Raw genomic sequence first — 19,071 nt, forward strand, 5'->3', positions numbered from 1 at the left:
TTGTATTAGCATGTGAAGTTTTTACCATGGCATTTCCTTATAGCATGAGAATATTCAGAGGATTTTCTAGCTCGGATAATGTATTATATAGATCTACCACAGGTGGAAAACACTTTGCTGAAAAAAAAAAAACCTTGGTAAAGCAGAGACAGGCTGGCACAAACAACTCTGATGAAGGTGCTGTATTTAAGCATCACATCACTTGACACTTCCCAAGGTTCAAATTAGGAGCCATTTGTCTACAAAAAGATGTGCGTCACTTTTTCATAAATGCACACCCCATAGTGGATTATTCCTTACATATTCTACTTTATCTGGTGAAAAGGTGTATTCCTCCCAAATAGAACTAGTTCATTCAAATAATGTATTCATCCAAAAGGTGGCGATTGGATTTATGACAAGATTTTTTCTTTTCCATAAATATCATAATCTAAAGTGTCTAAAAACATCATCAGTGCTATTTTGGGGGACTGAATCATAGTTTTACCTGTTTTCATTCTAACATTTCCCACTCATTTGCAATGCATGTGGCCTTCTGGGGGTGCTAGAGAGAGATTAAATTAGATGACTTTGCAAATACCTATTTGGTTGAATTCTACACGAGTAATTGTAAACACTGAAACCTGTAAGGTTTTACAATAGGAGGGTTAAATGTAATCTGTAAATATTGATTTTCATGCTCATGTAGAAATTCAAGAATCTAAAGACAATTGCATTATACTGTGTGGAAAGTTGCTGACATTCAATCTGTCTTAAAAAGTATCTAAAGAAAGGGGTCAGGAAATGTAATTAGACTGTGATGACTTTTAAAAAAAACATGTTTTTACAACTGACATAACAGATAGAATTTCACTATATCAGTGATTCATTACATTTGATGTAATCAAGAAATTTCACCACCTAATAACTTCCTGCAAATAAAATAATTATTACATTTGTGGGAAATTCGTTATTACATTTGTGATAGGCAACAGTTATTACATTTGTGGGAAGTTATTACGTTTGTGGGTGTAACATATGTGTGCTTTGTGTAAACCAGCAAAAAGCCTTGTTTCTAAATATGATCCACGTTGATGGACAAAACATGCTTTCATATCCCAATACATCAATATCCTCAGGAGCAAGGCCGCCGACAGCGTGTTCATCTCCATGGCAATCACCGAGACGGAATTAGCCTCCCCAGCCTCTGTCTCCGTCTCCCCCGGCGACTGCGGGTTTCCGTGACAGCCATAAAGGATGGAAGGAGGAGGGTCATGGGGGCTCTGGAAAGCGGCTCAAATTTATTAGTCACAACAGCCATCAATCACCCAAATGGATTTCAAACTGCATTTTAAAAGCTAATTTTCCAGGGCAGATAACCCAAACTATCAGCTGGGAGACATGCCAGAGCATTATTTACAGGCTGCCTTGCTCTCAGCTTCTCTAAGTGTGCCACGATAAATGTGTTAAAGAAAAGAAGAGGTGGAAAAAAGTGTCTCTGTTGTCCTTCCTCTTAAATGCTACTCCAGTATATGGTGAGTGGTGTGTGTATGCGTGTACATATATCAGTGCGTGTGTGTAAGATTTAGCACCTCCAGTCCATGGGGAATGTGGTTGGTTTATAAAAGGCAGTAAAAAAACCCTAGAGGCTATGATTTAAGATAAACTAGTAAAGTCAAAGATAAAAGGCCGGATAACAATTTCATATGAAAATATAAAGCTTTTAAAAATAGAGAGAGTGGCTAGTTTGGGGTGGGGGTGAGGGTGAGAGGGGTCCTGAGTGATATACTGGCTTTGTATTGGCCAGAGGGCGATGTGACTGCACCCCTGCAGTCGCACTCTCAGGGCCTGTATGAACACCAGGCTGGGAGAGACACAAATCCATTCCCAATCCGTCCCTACACTCGACACAGGTGTACAGAGATGAAGGAGACTGGGGACTTAGTAGGAGGCTGGTCTGTCACTCACGCTCCAAAAGATTGCACCATTGGTCTACCAGTACGTGATCATGTACATTGCTCATATTCGTATTCGAAAATAAAATTTGAAGCTAAATACAACTGAATGAAAAATCCAGTGGTTGAGAATTTCTCATCCGAGTGTCTGTATGAAGGCTATAACTTGTAAGGTACATTTTTTCCCCAAACCTTGTATCCATAAAGCATTGTAAACACATGCATGAAAGGTTACATTATATTCATAATATCTTATAATGACTGAAAGTGTTTTATATAGACTTATGTCAGTGGCTATGATGCATTATGAATACTTTGTAAACATTTATAAATGTGTTTATAATACTTTTTGGATACTTGCTGAAATAAAGTGTTATTCACGTTATTTCGTGTCTGCATGTGAGAGTTGAGAGAATGCAGGTGCACGTAGGCAGTAAGTGGATTGTTTGTAAACTGGCAGCATATCACATTCATACAAAGGCCATGATCAAAATGACATTATTTGTAAGACAGGTTCCGTAATAGCACCCTTTTACTGTATCCAGATTATAGGCTACAGTACGAAACATGTTTAATATCCACACAATGGTCATGATTCAGGGGAGGCTATATGCCATTCATAGTAGCTCATATGTCATTCATAGTTCACACTGCATTATTGTTAAAAGACGTACAGTAGGCCCTGTTTTATTTAGTAACGTTAGCCTGCAATAGTGTTTGGCTCAAGCAAGTTTATTGTTATTGCCTAGATAGCTAACAAATATGTAGGCTAACCTTTATTAATTATCATGCTTCATACTCTGAGACTTTATTTTGATGCTAGATAAAGTGTTTACTTATTCATGCAGCAAAGCTTCTGAACATGAAAACTATTAAGTATTATTACTTAATAATAAATACCTCTATTCTCCACACCTACCTTACAGTAAACTAGCAACAGTATTGATGATAAGCTCCAATCTAATCAAACCCACAGAGAACAAATAGAACAGAGAAAGAGACCAAACATGTTTAGACAGAATACTATCGATCTGTTTCTTAGGTAAGCCAAGGACTGAAGAAACTGCATGACGTTAGGCCTAGCTTGCACACCCAGAGGATCTAAATCTCAAGTAAAATAGCCTACTTGCATGCAAACAGCAACAGTGGCTTTAGAGAAAATCCACACCCTGGTTATGGCCCAGACTTTAGGTCTACTAATATGGATCTATAGTCAATAAGAGCAGAAGCCAACAAACATTTAAAATTGTTATTAGCCTGGTATTGTAACGGCTCAGCAATGCTGCATCTCTGCACTGCATTTGAGAGTTGACAGAGGCCAAAAGACCCAGAGGAGAACTTAGTCGTCTGAGGTCATTGTGTATTTTCAGCACATCATTGATGTTTTGAGAAACTTCCAATTTATCCTCACAGAGACGTCTATTGAAAGACGGGTGGTGGTGGTGTGTGTGTGGGGGGGGCAGGGGGGGGGGGGGGCGGGGACAGGAAAAAGGAAGACAGAATCCAATAAGACACCATTATATTCCCCTTAAATGCCTCCCCTTCAGACACAAATGGGGGCTCAATTAGAATAAATGCCCATAATCAGGGGAGCGGGCAGGCGCACGGCTTAAAGAGGGACAGCGGGGAACTGGTTTCCATCAGGGCCACACAGTCGTCTGTGATGTGGCGGGCGCCCTGCCTTGTGTCCTGCGCCGGCTCTGACACTAAACACACACCCTGCCGTCCCCTCTTAAACGAAGTCAATCTGAGAACAAATGCCCCCTCTCTCCCCGCCGGAGCTGCCAATGCAGACAGACGTTTAGCCGGAGTGAATCTATGGTGGCCTCAAGCGACGGACAGATTTATGTGCCTGCTGTTGTTTGGGAGAATTTCCTTTTCAGACTCGAATGCGATCCATCATACATGCAATTTGGGAGATGGTCACGGCCATCTTTTTTTTGAAAATCGTCCCAGGATGGAGTAAGTCGACTGACACATGGCTAAAGGGCTAAAGTTAATATCTGCCATTAAGGAAGGTGCGACCCACGACAGTCAACTTAGGGTCACTAGTACACATCTGTTTCATCTATGTTTCGAGTGTAAGGTCTCATCTCTCACTCACTGACATGATTCGTTTTCTATTAACACGCCGGCTTTTGGGGCGATGACTTAAGTCTTTTTACACACACACACATGGTGCATGTTTCAGCACGAATGGACAAAAGGAAACAGCCAATCAACTCCCATATCAAACCCGCTCTCGATCCGTGCAACTGGGAGACACATGTTTGAAAACGTGAGTTACATCTTATTTTTCAAAGTATAAATTGGAAAAAAAATCAAATCAAATCCACATATTCACCCAAATATCATATTATCATTTTCTCTTTTTTAACGCATGGCAATTTTAAATGCAGCCCATCCACAGCCTGCTCCCATTAACAGCAAGTGCAGGAAGTGGTCAAAATGACTTTGATCTGTGTCTTCTTTAGTCTATGCATCATGGACTATTTAACTTGGCAACATGTGACAACGCAGTGAGCCTTTACAAGCCCATTGATGAGTCTGCAAAGCCCGAGACTAATACAATTGTTGACTTGAAGACCAAATGCCATAGTTTCCACACAGCTCATTTCAGAGTGTGCACACACACAAAAAAACAAACATGATTTACTGTACAAAACCTGGTCCTCAGCGATCAAAGGCTACAGTTTCCTGGTTCTAATTCTGCATGTTGCAGTCTCACAATGAGAGTAATGTGAAGACTTTCTCTAGGCTTGGGTCCCCATGTGTAGACCTTTTCATGATTACTTGGCAAGCAAAGGGGGGAAGAAAAAGTAAATCCAACACTCGACTACTTCAGCATTACATCCTTTTGCAAAAATGACCTAAAAGCCTTCAGCGGGCTAAATGTTATAATAGCGTGATTTAACACGGAGCATGGGTCAGCGCGAATAGTGTGGTCCGCTACGACGCTGTACTCTGGATTTCTTTTTTTTCCCCCTGCGTCCTCAGTCCCACACCCTTCATTAGAGAGGAAGGGCACGCAGGAGCGGAACAAAGAGAGGCTTTGTGAGCACCCACCACTAGACCACCACCTCCAGACAGCACTGGGCACACTACACAGACCCTCAGAGGAGGACAGCCGTGTCTGCAAGGGGGTGAAGGACAGAGACAGGGCCACAGCCAGGGCCACAGCCAGGGCCACAGCCAGGCCAGCTATCTGTGTCACACAGCCTGCACGTCACCTAAACGTACCGCCACCGGGCCCCCCAGCAAGACCCTCCATCTTTCACCATAGGATTGGGGCTCTGTGGAGTGGGGATACCCAGCTCTCTCTCTCTCTCTCTCTCTGTGTGAAATTGATGACTGCGCAAACGGGGGCTCTTTCCAAAGATAATTAGCGTGAGGCTGCAAGGTTAACTACGCCCCCGGGGAGAGCGCCTGGTGGAGGTCAAGAACAAATGAGAGGTGGGTGACAGAGGGAGAGGAACGGACGCCGAGAACAAAGGGATCGGGGCTCTTTAGGGTTTTTGCGCCTCTCGAGATCTGCAGGGGAAGTTTAGCATCCTGTGAACCGTCCTCATCAGCCAAACCTTCACCAAACCAAAATGCATCTGAGGATATTTGCTTTGAGCACAAAGGGCATCTCTCCCGACAAGCCCACACCTTTTGGGGGTGGGGTGGGGTGGGGGGGGAGCCATCATCCGAGGATGCCAGAGGCCTCGCACAGGGATGTGGCATGGTGGTGACATACACACCCCAACAGATGCAGCAGGCAAGCCAGTCTCCTCCAATCCTCCTCCCACACAAAAGCCATTCGCCAGCATCCCCATACATCATATCCATTTGCATCATGCTCCTTTGTTGTAGCGTGCCCAGGGACAGGTTCATCAAACACTCCTCCTCCATTCTCCTCCCAGGGACCATGAGCCCCCTGCGCTCCTGTGGGGGCTGGAGTCTCTTTGAGCTCTAATGGGCTGAGGCAAACAGCTCAAGGAGACCCATTCAGCCCTCTCTCATTCTCATTCTCTCTCTCTCTCTCTCTCTCTCTCATTCTCATTCTCTCTCTCTCTCTCTCTCTCATTCTCATTCTCTCTCTCTTATTCTCTCGCTCTCTCTCATTCTCTCTCCCTCTCTCATTCTCTCTCTCTCTCTCTCATTCTCTCTCTCTCTTGTTCTCGCTCTGATGTGTACCGGTATTAGAATTGATAACCCTTTCAAGTGCGACCGGCGGAGGACTGCTTAGCTAGGTTGCATCTGACCAAAAAAGCTTCATCCCATCACCGAGTTATTATCCGACGTGCCGACTCTTGCCATTCATCACGTGTTGCGAGATGGAACTCGCCGTTAGTCAAGAGAAACGGCTGTTCCAGTGCTGCCCCTGCAAAGATCAATACATGCCACGCGCTCTCTCCCTCTCTCGCTCTCTCTCTTGCGCGCTGATGCTCTTTTTTTCCTCTCATCCTTTCGCTGGAGCAAAAAAAAAAAAAGTAATTATATGGGAGAAATGTTGACAATCGATACCCCCCGTCAGGTTAAGTTAAGGTCCCCGCTGCAGGGGTGGAGGGGAGGGGTTGGGGTGGGGGGTGGAGGGTGGGTCTTTGTCAGCTGTCGGGGCGAGTGATGCCACTGACGCCCGACGAAGGGGACAGCCGGTAAGGAAAGGACGCCTGTTCACTTGGGTCCTGTTTGCTCCCGTCCTGTTTTACACTCTTTATTTCGTAGTTAGGAAGGCCCACACAGCAGCAATTACTACCTGTGGGAGAGGCATTGGGGGGCTGAATGGACACGGGCTTGGAATGGTTGTCTTGTCACACACATACACCACTCAAAAGGTAGCATCACTGAATTTCACCACGGCTTCAAAGTTGGGATCTACAGGCATTTGAATGAAGTGGCCTAGGCTTACTGTATGGATTCAAGATAGATATATGCTATATACTATATACGTACAGTAGCATCCAGTGGTTAACAGGACCATTTATGACAACCAGTGAAATGTTACATTTTTCCTTTAGTCTCTTATATGACTATACTACTTTGGCAATCTTTCAGGTTTTCTGTCATGATAGCTGTTCCTCTGTGCTTCGAATCACAATGTGCATTAATAAAACTACGCACATGGATAGGACACCTCACTTCCGCAGTTCTCATGAATAAGAACATATGTACAGGGAAAATAAAAAAATAATAGAATGTCAAAACAGAAACATTTAAATCCATCTCTGCGCAATGCATTCCTCATAGGTGACATAAAGGACATTTCTGATGTCAGATAATAGGCTCAAGAACGTTTATGAAATGCCCCCTCTGACATTTTTTCTCAGTTCCCATGCATTATTCTTAAATCAATTCCACCGCCTGGCTCTGACATCTCCTTCTCCCTCTTTTGACGAGGCTGAACTTTATAATCCGCCGGCCGGGGTCAAAGGTCAACAGGAAAGGGGAAGAGAGGGCAAGGAAAATCACTCCCTGGACACGGGAGAAATTCTGACATCTAATTTTCGACTTGATTTATCAGCGTCAAGCTAAAATTGATAGTGTGTCATTACCGGGCAGGGAGCTGTCCAGGGGAGACACATCAAAGGGCCCCTCGTTTTGATTTAGACGCGTGGATCAATACAACCCTATACTGTTTCAATTTGAGACGTATTGATTTTTCGGACGTCGACTTGATAACTGGGACATTCATCATCGGGCGAGCGTGAAGTATGATCCGGTCAGTCGGTGAGCATCCATCCGTTCGGCCTGTTCTATTTGGAGGTGTGGGTATTAGTTCGCTATATCTCTCCACCTGATAGCGACGAGCAAAATGAGAAGACGCAAGCCTGGTTTCGCGTTTTTTTATTCCTCTTCTTCTATCGCTTGAGAGAGAAAGAAAGCAACAGCGAGAAGAGAGAAAAGAGAGAGGAGAAGAGAGAGAGAGAGAGAGAGAGGGAGAGAGAGAGAGAGAGAGAGAAAGAGAGAGAGAGACAGAAAGAGAGAGACAGAAAGAGGCACAGCACTCCGGGAATGTTGCTGAAACACAATCCCCTCCTGCTCCGCTTCTGCTCGGGAAAAGGGCCGCGGCGCAGCAGGGAGAAGAGGGGGCAGCCGCTCCTCTAAACACCCACAGATGTCTCCGAGCGCACCGCGCCGCGCCCCCAGAGCTCGACGTGACACGGTGGCCAGGACCCAGTTACGTTGGTGGGTCCTGCGTTGAGGTCAAACGCGATCAATCAGCAGAGAGAGGGTTTCTTACGCAAAGCATTCCTGAATCTGATTTCAAACAGGAGAGGAAGGGAAGGGGCAGGCCGCGTTTACGCTCCGACTGCATTGTGTTTGAGCTGACCAAAGTGTGTTCTCTTTTTTTTTAACCACACAACGTATCAATATCTGTTCACATGCGTCTGTAGACTGCAGTGAAGCGAGGGAAAAAAAAAAGGAAATGCAATTTGTGTGCATTCATGGTCTGAAAAACACAGACGAAGAGAGCGACTGACGTGCACACACATAGGCAGGGGGACAAATACACACGCATATTCAGCCTGACACAAATACACTCTATCAGCACGTACACAGAGAAGCACACACACGTGCAATCACACACACACTCACTCACACACACACACACACACAGAGACAAGCACTGAAAAATAGACAGCCATTTCAAAATGCTTGAGGGCTTTATATTTTACACAGGCGAGCATAAATGGAAAAGTTAATGTAGCATTGAATAAGACTAAGCTGCTCGGCTGCAACAGCGCCTAGAGCTCATGAACATATTGCATCATTTTTCTTCTCCAGCAGGTTGCCATTAAATTTGAATTTGTTGGAAGTTTTGCCGTATAATTTACAATGAGGGACTCCCAACTCAATAACCTTTTGTTTCAATGCAAATGTTATGCCTCTGAGGTGGTTTCTATAAATATTTGAATAAGTAAAATGTGGTAGCCAGAACTCAATCCGATATATGTTTCTAGAGGCTGCGATTCCATTTCTCTTTTATGATACACACACACACACACACGTGCAAGTGTGTATGTGTGTGTGTGTGTATGTATGCAGACATGCCCGTGTGTGTGTCTGTAGGTATGTGACACGCTCAGAAGGCTAAGGGGATAACATTTTTTAAGCAGCAAAGGCAAGAGGATGCACACACACACACTCACACGTGTTGGTGTGCAAGTCAGTGTGTGTGTATGTGTGTGTGTACGTGTGTGTGCGTGCGTGGCTGCGTGCATGGGTGTGTGTGTGTGTGTGTCTGTAGGTATGTGACACGCTCAGAAGGGTAAGGGGATAAAAGGGTTTTTTCTAAGCAGCGGAGGCAAGGGGAGAGTGACGCTTGACGTTGACTTCTTTGAAAGTGGCGGGTGAGGAGGAGGGCGCAGCTTGACTGGTCGCTGACTACAGAAGAGATTAAAAATACCCCACACCTGATACATATCTAAAACGCCGCCACCGCCGAGATCAAACGAGGGTGCAGGGACACGGGACTGTTCGGCGCTAAAACAGTCTCCCAAGGGTGGCACATGCTCCGCAGAGCAGCTTTTGGTTAATGCAAAACAGAATATATTATACACATCTATACATATTCTCCATTATTTATATTTCAGGTCAGAATCAAAAGGGAGAGGTTGGCTTAAGCCTTCAGACATTGTGCTGCACATGAGAATAAGCACTGTGGTCTTTAACATTAGTCACGCTGCTGTATTATGAGGATATACAGAGCAACGTGCAATTAGGGAAGAACAGCCAGGGAGACAAAAATAGAGTTTCCCCTTACTATAACAGTTACCATGTTAGGAAAGTTTGTTTTCTTGTCAGTATGACAATTCCTTTCTATATTAATGTAGACTGCATGCAAAAGGAATAAAAAAAACTCTATGGTGGTTTGCAACGCTGTGCTTCAAGTAGTAATCCCATTTGTTGCCGTAGTAAATCCAATCAGGAGATAAATCAGAACAAAATACAAACAGGTTCTGCAGTGGATCTGCAAGACTGGAAAACACAGCAAACAAAACTCAATCTGCGCTGGCACAATTTGATTTGAAGTTAGACTAAATAAAGAAGCACCAATCAAAGGGCTGTCTTTTCAAACTTGAAACCGAATGATTCGGGGGGGGGGGGGGGGGGTCGAAGTACAGACGTCTGCCCGATGGCAGCGAGAGAGAGAGGGAGTGTGTTTTCCATCGATGTGGGTAAACAAACCTCTAATGGAACCTACGGCTGCCCATCTGCATTGTGTTTACATTGTCCAAAAAACACAGAATGAAATAAGAGCCAGGGGTTGCAGTGACTCAACCCAAATTTGTTAAGGCAAATCAGTGATTGTGGTTGTCTGTCTGCGCCGCGCAAGAGCGAGGAAAGGATATGGGATGGGAAGGGAAATGGGGTAAAGCAGGGGGGTAACGCAGCCTTTTCTTTGGGGTGGTGAGTACTTCACCACGCCGACTCCTGGACTTTCTCAAGCCCGGGGAAACTGACAGCTGTGTTAAGATGTCATGGCAGCCTGATTTATGTCCAGAAGCCACTCTTTAGCGGTTGTGTTTGGAAACATTTCCAAACAGCAGTCAGGACGGCCCGCCGCTAACTGCCACTTGCATGGCTGGACATTCCCCCCCCAACCCCCTCCCCCCAAAAAATGTACTGTCTTTTCTTTCCTCTATTCCCTTCTTTTTTTCTTTTCTGTGGTCACGTTTCATTTATTTAAAATGTGTGTCTCGGAGTTTACTCTGTCCAGTCGCTAAGCGTTGTTAGCGTAATCCCTGCCACTCAGATGGCTGATAGGGCCTGTCTGATGTGTGATTTTGGGCGGAAAGGGGTGGAAGGGTACTGCTGGAGCCGGCCCTGGGAGTGGGGAGAGGGAGAGGGAGAGGGAGAGGGAGAGGGAGAGGGTGTGTGTTTTAGAGGAGCTCAGTGGGAAGTGGAGGAAGGCAGACCGAGCTGCTCTAACTAGGCCCGTCGGGAGCCCCCTAACAGTCACCAGGTGCTCTAACGTGTGAGTGAGAGGACAAATGCCTGGGTCTGCTTCAACGGCGACTTAAATGCAAAACCACACATTATATACACGAGGCACACACAAACAAAACCACACACTCTCACTCACACTCACGTACAGACGCTCGCTCACACACACCCCTTCTCAAACGAGCCGTCACCAGGATCACTGCATCAGACAGTGATGTGTGAGGGGGTCCCACTGCCCCAGGGTGGTAATTGTATTTCCAGCCATTTGGGGTGAGGTCTTGGGCTGGGGAGAATAGCTGGAAGGGTCTCCATGGACATGAGAGGGACAATGAGGCAACAGCCCAATTTAGTGATATTGTCTGTGGGCCTTGGAGTTGGGTAGAGTGTGGCTCCGGGGTAAGACAGGCCTGACAGGACTCAAGACTCACCCAGAAGCCAGACAAGGTGGTCCCAACCCTTCTTCGGTGCTAAATGCCGTATGAGGACTGCCCAGACGAGACACACCGCAACTGGCTCTTGCCACAACTAATGCCCTACCACCACAACCACCTCTTACCTCTGGGCCAGGGCACCCCAGGCCCCGTGCTTGTTGGTCAGGATGTTGAGGATCTTCTGCTTGAGCTGATTGGCTGTGACGTGGTCACGGTGCTTGGCGGCACCAATCAGGTGGTCACACATCTTCTCTTCATCCTTCCTGTCAGCAGCATACTGGGCACAGTTTGACTGGAAAAAAGAAGGGATGAACAGAATGAAAGAATAAATGAATGAATGAACGTGTAAATGAGCAATGAATGGATGAATGAATGAATGAATGAATGAATGAACCAATTGGACAATATAAATTATGTGGACAATATCAATTATGTCATTCCTCTGATTGATGTAACTGAGACTGACTCTGTCAGTGACAACTCTTAAAATGGTCCCTGTTCATTTTCAGAAAAAGCCACAGATGTGTCTGCCAAGACCTTCAAGTCTGCCTTGTGCTCTAGTGAGAGCCAAGGGCATTGCTCTAGTTACAAAATAAAAAAAGTTTGATGACATTAAGCATTATTGGAGACACACTAATGACATGTTTTTCTAACGTATATTCCAAACTAGCTTATTAGGTTTGCCCTCTAATACGGTTGGACATATTCATTGGGTGAAAGTGAGGAAACCTTTGCTTTGAGAGCGCGGCCCCAGCCTCTCTGGAAAGACCATTATGGTGGTGCTACCGTGTGAACCATACATTGGGACCAGTCACAGGGCCTGATGCCCAGCGCTCTCGGAGTGAGTGGGACATCATACAGGGTCACATGGAGAACAGAGGAGGGCTGGTGTGTTGGTCAGTCGTTTGGGAGCTGGGTAGGCCACCAGACATACGGTGGAGCCAACAACCAGAGTGAAGGCAATAACCAGGCCAGGCTGCCTGCTTAAGGCCTGAGCTTGGGATTAATGCAAGTCTATCCAATTTGACTTACTTTGTGTAACGATGTTTACAACGAGTGTTGTCACGAAGACACTATACAGGAAAGAGGAGCTTAACCCGCTCCCTTCCATTTACTACTAAATAGTGAGTGATAATAAACATTTTTGAAAACGATTGAATGTTGTTGTTTTGAGTTGTTAGATTACATTTAGACAGTTTACCACAGATGTGTATCTGTATGAGACACTGTAAATTCCATCTCTGATGATCACGTTTAAATCTCCGGCAAATACGTCAATGCAATTGTCATATCTTTGGAGAGTAATGACAACATAAATAAAGCCCTTTTTCAAGTCACATAAAGTGTCATCTACCTCATCTGATGCTATTTCTTTAAAAAAACAGGTGAAAATAACTCTATGGCGAGAGTCACTCATCTGTCAGCTGATGAATCTGGGATATATATGATTAAGGACACAGGTTACAGAAGGAAACACTGCAGTGAGGAGCACTATAAATAGCACCAGCCCACATTCTCCCACTTAAAAGCATGAAACAAGAAAACCAATACAAGCCCTGCATGTCGGAACTGCATAGACTAACCCCCCTTCCCCCTTCCCCCTTCCCCCTCACCCACACACCCCACCCCTCCCCCTCCCTGACTAAAAAGGCATTGCTGCAAGCCGCATCTGACTTTATCTTGCCTGCTAAAATAAGATTGTCTTACTGTGCGGGCCCCCGAGGGGGGGGGGGGGGGGAGCTCGCGCTAATATTCAAAATCTAATTTGCTAACAGAGGCTAGCCGCTAATTGAATTTCCTGCCTTATATTTGAATTCTGTCAGATACGGTACGGCTGCGTATTCCTCAAGCCAGCCGGATAACTCAATCTCCACGTGTCATCTCCCGTTACCGCGTGACGCGCCGTCTGACAAATATCAAACGTTATTTATCACTTCTGAGAGCGGGGCTCGCAGCGAGGAGGGGGAGAGAGAGAGGCTGGGATATGAGGTTTGGCATACTGACACCAACTTAATTGTAAAAATGTCTTATCTGCACTCCACATCTTCAATCTTAGGGGCCACTGTGGTAATAACCTGGAGGGTGCGGGGATAAAGGGAGGGGTGGAAGGGGGGGGGGGGGGGGGGTTGGCTGCTCAGCTGGATGAGGATTGCTGGCTGTCTATGGCCCACTGGCAGACAGATGAATGAGGGCCAGGTGAGTGTGTCGGTGACACCACACATCGCAGCCGACTTATCGGGGCAGGTCAAGGATCCTCGAGAGCGCTGCATCAAACTAACGGTCACTGGAAGGCTGCTGCCTTCAGATAAGAAACCCATCACTGCCGAGATACATGGCCTACTAACACAGTGTGTGTTTGTGTGTGTGTGTGTGTGTGTGTTTGTGTGTGTGTGTGTGTGTGTGTGTGTGTGTGTATGTACTGTATGGGTGTGTGTGTTAGTGTTTGCATATGACTATACTCCATCACAAAAACATACTTCAGTGTCAGACAGGAGCATATGCTGTGAACACATACTTCATGTGAATGGCTTCCTCTTCACAAACTGACCAGGTCCTACACATAGTCAGCACACAGCACGCATCAGACTACAATATCCACAATCCCACATACGCTAAACTGTATAGTTTAGGCTGAAGCTCTCCAACCACTCACCCTCACTGCAGAATTGAGTCTCTAAAAGGCTTCCAATCTCACGCTCAATGTAATTACACACTATGTAGCTGCACAACAAAAGGCTTTACAAGCATCTGACCCCTAATACCCTCTAATGAGAGTGGTTTTACCCCCATCCCTCGTATTGGAGGGGCAAAAAAAAAGCCTAATGGGTTCGGACTGGCTGGTAAATAGCATCCCAGGAGGTTAACTCATTAATTGGTTGGGAGAGGCTTATAGCCCAATGAGAGCAACTAAAAAAAAAAAAGATTAATCCCAGTATATCAACCCCAGCTCGGTTATTAAATCTGGGCCTATCAGGCTCATATGCTGGCGCTCTAATCCTGCAGGGACACATAGGGAGTGGGATTAGGACCGGAGGGGGATGGGATTCCCCAGTGGGTGTTTGCAACGCGGGATTTTCACAAGATTTTCACCACCACCACCCTATGTTCCCTGCCCCCCCTCTGTGATATTCCATATCCCCGATCTCCAGCGGGATCATCGCTTTATTAGGCTGAGTGCTGGGCAGATTGGACCAGCTCATCAAGGACCAAAGCTGTTGCTTCTGCTGATTTATAAAGCCAATTTACCACATGCTTCTGAAGGGATTTCCCCTCTTCTCTTACTGTATATCAGATATCATTACATGATGGATGGGATAACTGCAGACTAATGCCTGCGTGATTTACTGGTGAAGTTTCTACGCATTGGTTGAATAGGTCAAGGATACATTGCGAGGGAGCATGAGTTCAGAGTATGGTATGACTTCAGCATTTAATTTAGGAAAAGAAAATGTGGAATGAAATAGTGCGCTGTGCCTCTGACAGCCGTCTGAGAACACTTAAGCTGCCCTCTTCAGAGTCACGGAGTGGCACTTGCCGAAACGCACTCACAAACACACACACTCACGAAAGCACACACTCACGAACGCACGCACTCACGAACACACACACACACACTCACGAACACACACGCTCTCTCACCTCGAAGTCAGCGTGCTTGTGGACGTCCTCGGCCCTCTGTCTGTTGAGGATGAACTCGGCTTCATTGGCCACGCGTACGATGTGGTCCTTCATGGCATGGCACAGCAGTCTGGAGCATCACACACACACACACACACACACACACACACACACACACACACACACACACACACACACACACACACACAGACATTGGAAATCTGGTCAACTCCAAATATAGATAGCATATTTTTTATAGCATATTTAAAAATGACACACCCATCATCTACACAGCTTTACAGCATGGAAGAGAGAGAAAGGGGGACATGGTTGGGATGAGAGGCCAGTGATAGCTATAGGAGCTGGAGAGAGGGACAGAATGCTGCCTTTTATGTGTGGAGATGATGAGCCTTTTCACACATCGTTAATTCCTCTATGCTTTAATTAAACGAGCAGATTGGGGGTGGTCCTTGATTTGGTCCACAGTGCACCGTAAAGGGGAGTTATTTTCAACTGAGATCCACTGCACACTTTTCACCCAAACTCTCCACTCCGGCACCTCTTTATCCGCTGACAAACTCTCAATTATGCTGCGACTGCCTGAGATGAGATGAGATGAGATGAGAAAACTCCCTGATCTCTCCTCCCCGTTCTCTCCCCTCAAGCAGGAACTCAGTGTTACTGCGGAGCAGGGACACCCGTGACTGACAGAGCCTATCCGGCTCATTAGGAGAGCAGCTGACGAGCTGCACATCACTAGCAAGCTCCAGCAGAACGGCTGGAGACACACAGACACATGGAAAAGGACAGCTGGTCTATATGATAAAAGTGCAATAAAGTAATTAGCAAATCAGGGCATTTACAGAAAGTCCTATTTCCATTTGAACTTCATCTTTTTTCCCCTGAACAAAATTCCTTATAACATTCCAACTAATCAGGGCTGGCATTTATAATGACTTCTCTGAAAAGAATGGTACAGGGCAATAGCAGCAGATTGAATTTATGTGTTCTATGAACCCAGGACTGTTAGCACTTCACTTTACCAGTGGAGCTAAAGAAACACAACCATGTGCTGGGCGTGAGGCCACTGACCCAACACTTCACTGTTCCACAGACAGTGGTAAACTCATTAGAAGCTTCCATATGGAAGAGGCTATCTTTGAGTCTATGTGAGCCGGTGGATGGAGCAGGTTGATGGGGCTGAGCCTGTGAGGAGGACTGGGGCAGGGGAAGCAAGAGAGCTGGAGCAGGTGCAGGTGTGTGTGTGTGTGTGTGGGGGGGGGGTGATGGATCTGCCAGCACCCTGGACAGCGGCAGGAGCCTCTGCTGACTCAGGCTTTGTCCCAGAACAGTGGGAGAGACAGGGGAGGAGAGAGAGAGAGAGAGAGAGAGAGAGATAGAGAGAGAGAGAGAGAGGAGGGGAGGGGGGGTTAGACAGATGGGTCACCAGATGGAAAAGCAGGCTGAGCTGGCCTGAGACAACCACACCCATACAGAGAGAGAGAGAGAGAGAGACAGAGAGAGAGAGATAGAGAGAGAGAGAGAGATAGAGAGGACAGAAAGACAAAGACATGGTGGACATGGAGAGAGTGAGAGAAAAACTGAGAAACATAGAGATAGGAGTAAAAGAACAAGGAGCAAAGAAGCAAAAACAGAAGAAAAAAAATGACTCAAAGGAAGAGTTTGTAAAATCTCTTGAGTCTTTCTCTTCAGGCAGTCACACATACCCCCCCCCCCCCCCCCAACACACACACACACACACACACACACACACACACACACACACATACACTCACACACACACAGAGACAGAGAGAGAGCAGACACACCACCCACTCCCTGGCTGAGCGAGTGTGAGGGATGGCTGGCGTGGCGGCGCTCTCCCACAGCCCTTCTCATGCCTGTCTGCCTGTATTTACCTCCACCCCCTAAAGAGAGCACCGCGCAGGGGCAGGAGGATTAGCGCTAATCCAGGTGCCTGCACTCGGAGCAGCCCCAGAGACGCACTCCCACCCAGCAACCCCCCCCCCCCCTGCCTCACACACACACACACACACACACCACAGGAGCCACAGCACACAGACAAGGACATGCAGAGTGATGTGACAGTATCAGGGGCTAGTCTATCATAGCTGTGTGTGTGTGTGTGTGTGTGTGTGTGTGTGTGTGTGTGTGTGTGTGTGTGTGTGTGTGTGTGAATCTGAATGTTTATATTTGTGACAGCGTTTGTGTGTGTGTGTCTGAATTTATGTATCTGTACGTATACAAACACACTACCTCCCCTCGTTGATGAGCTCGATGAAGGCCAACCCTGCATTCTTTTGGATGGAGTTCTGCCATTCCTGCAACAAAGAAAGAAAGAAAGAAAGAGATAGAAAACAGAGAAGAGGTGAGAGGTGGCAAAGAAAAAAACATTCATTTTGGAATTGTTTTTTTTCTCCACTTTTTCACATTAAACTCTTTTGATATTAAACTCTCGCGATTTCAATTCATTAAAAAATTGTCTTGAAGTCACTGAAAGTGCAACTGTTTTTCATAGAGTGAATGCACCGGCCGCACTTCAAATGAAACATTCCCAGTCAGTAATAAAGATGTAAGATTTTATTTCCCACTGGCGCATAGAAATCTGCTGAGCGCCATTATGATTCCCAGCTGAACGGCGCCCCGCACGACACTTCCTAGTCTCACGGCCAGCCTCTGATCACTGTAAACATGATAGCTCAGTGGTCGGGGAGGAAAAAAAAGGAATGGTGCATTAAAGATCCCATATCCCCCTTTAAGAGAAAGAGAAGAAAGAGAAGAGGGAGAGGAGGAAGAATGATGGTGTAGATATTAGAGACGCGAGACAGAGTTGAAACTCTGTCCTGCACGTGCAATCGCTTCTCTCATCCCGCGTCGTGGGATCTGTAAACATGGCAGAGATGGAGCTGCAGGATGAAACCTTATCTCTTCTCACTCTCTCTCTCTCTACCCCTTTCTCCCTCACTGCTTCTCTCTCCATCTTTCTTTCATGCTTTCTACTTCTCTATCCCTCCCTCTCCTACCCCATGGCTTAAATACAGCCATTTCCTCCTGGTTGTACAGTGAGTGATTGCTCTGCTCTGCCGCCCTGGCCCCAGTCTTCCAGCCCCGGTCCTCCAGCGGCAGCAGCTCTGCGGCGGCGTGCCTGGGGGGCTCAGTGGGGGCCAGGGGGCACAGCTCTGGAGGGGTGAGCGGTGGCCGCACTCTATCTCTCTCTCTCTCTCTCTCTCTCTCTCTCTCTCTCTCTCTCTCTCGCCCTCTCCCAACGAGCCTCTGGAAGTGATTAAAGGCCCGTGTGGATTTGGAGAGGGCCGCCCGGGCCAGACAGACACTGTGGGAACCTCGGAGCTCATGCTGTCTCCCTCAGCTGAGGGGAAACGGAGGAGGCCGCCGTTCAGGAGGAGTGGAGGCACCCTGTGTGTGTGTATGTGTGTGTGTGTATGTGTGTGTGTGTGTGTGTGTGTGTGTGTGTGTGTGTGAGTGTGTGCATGTGTGTGTGTGTGTGTGTGTGTGTGTGTGTGTGTGTGTGTGTGTGTGTGCATGTGTGTGTGTACATATGATGGAAAGAGACAGAAAGAAAGAGAGAGACCAAGAGAGAGAGAAAGATTATGTGTATATACTATGTGTAAAACATTTACCAAGATCTATACAGCAATTATCCAAACAGGGGGAGAGAGAGTGTATCTAAGTGTGTGTTGTCTGTATGTGTGCATAAGAGCAGGTATGGATCAGCGTGTGCATGTGATGTGTGTGTGCATGCAATTCAGAGTATGTTTGTGTGTGACTAAACACAGAACGGCGCAACAAATCCGGGGAAAGTCTCTGTGGCATTGGTTAGGGGTTGCTGGCTTCACCGAGAGCCTTGGTGCTTTCATATGAAATTTCCCAGCTTTTGTTTTTGGTGTTACCCTGGAGATCCGCGTCCACAACAAGTTCATGTGATACTCGAGGCATGCAGCTGAGCTAGGCCTGCAGTCGCCGCTGGACGAGCAGGACGGCAGAACAATGACACTTTATTACTCAAAAGCCTCAGTCTAAACTGAAATAAAGAGGTGTTGTGTTTATGGCTTTAGTGCTTACACACACACACACACACACACACACACACACATACATACACACCACACACACAC

General features: G+C 46.5%; 1 protein-coding gene across 1 annotated transcript in view; it reads right to left on the reverse strand.

Annotated features, from left to right (window-relative positions):
- LOC105909260 (neurobeachin-like) overlaps window positions 1-19,071 on the reverse strand; it is a 279,483-nt gene that overhangs the window by 106,750 nt on the left and 153,662 nt on the right. The window contains 3 exon segments of the mRNA XM_031573056.2: window positions 11,425-11,591; window positions 14,939-15,047; window positions 17,195-17,259. Of these exon segments, the coding sequence (XP_031428916.2) occupies window positions 11,425-11,591; window positions 14,939-15,047; window positions 17,195-17,259 (341 nt within the window).

Source organism: Clupea harengus, chromosome 9, assembly GCF_900700415.2.
Source record: "Clupea harengus chromosome 9, Ch_v2.0.2, whole genome shotgun sequence".
NCBI classification, from domain to species: domain Eukaryota; kingdom Metazoa; phylum Chordata; class Actinopteri; order Clupeiformes; family Clupeidae; genus Clupea; species Clupea harengus.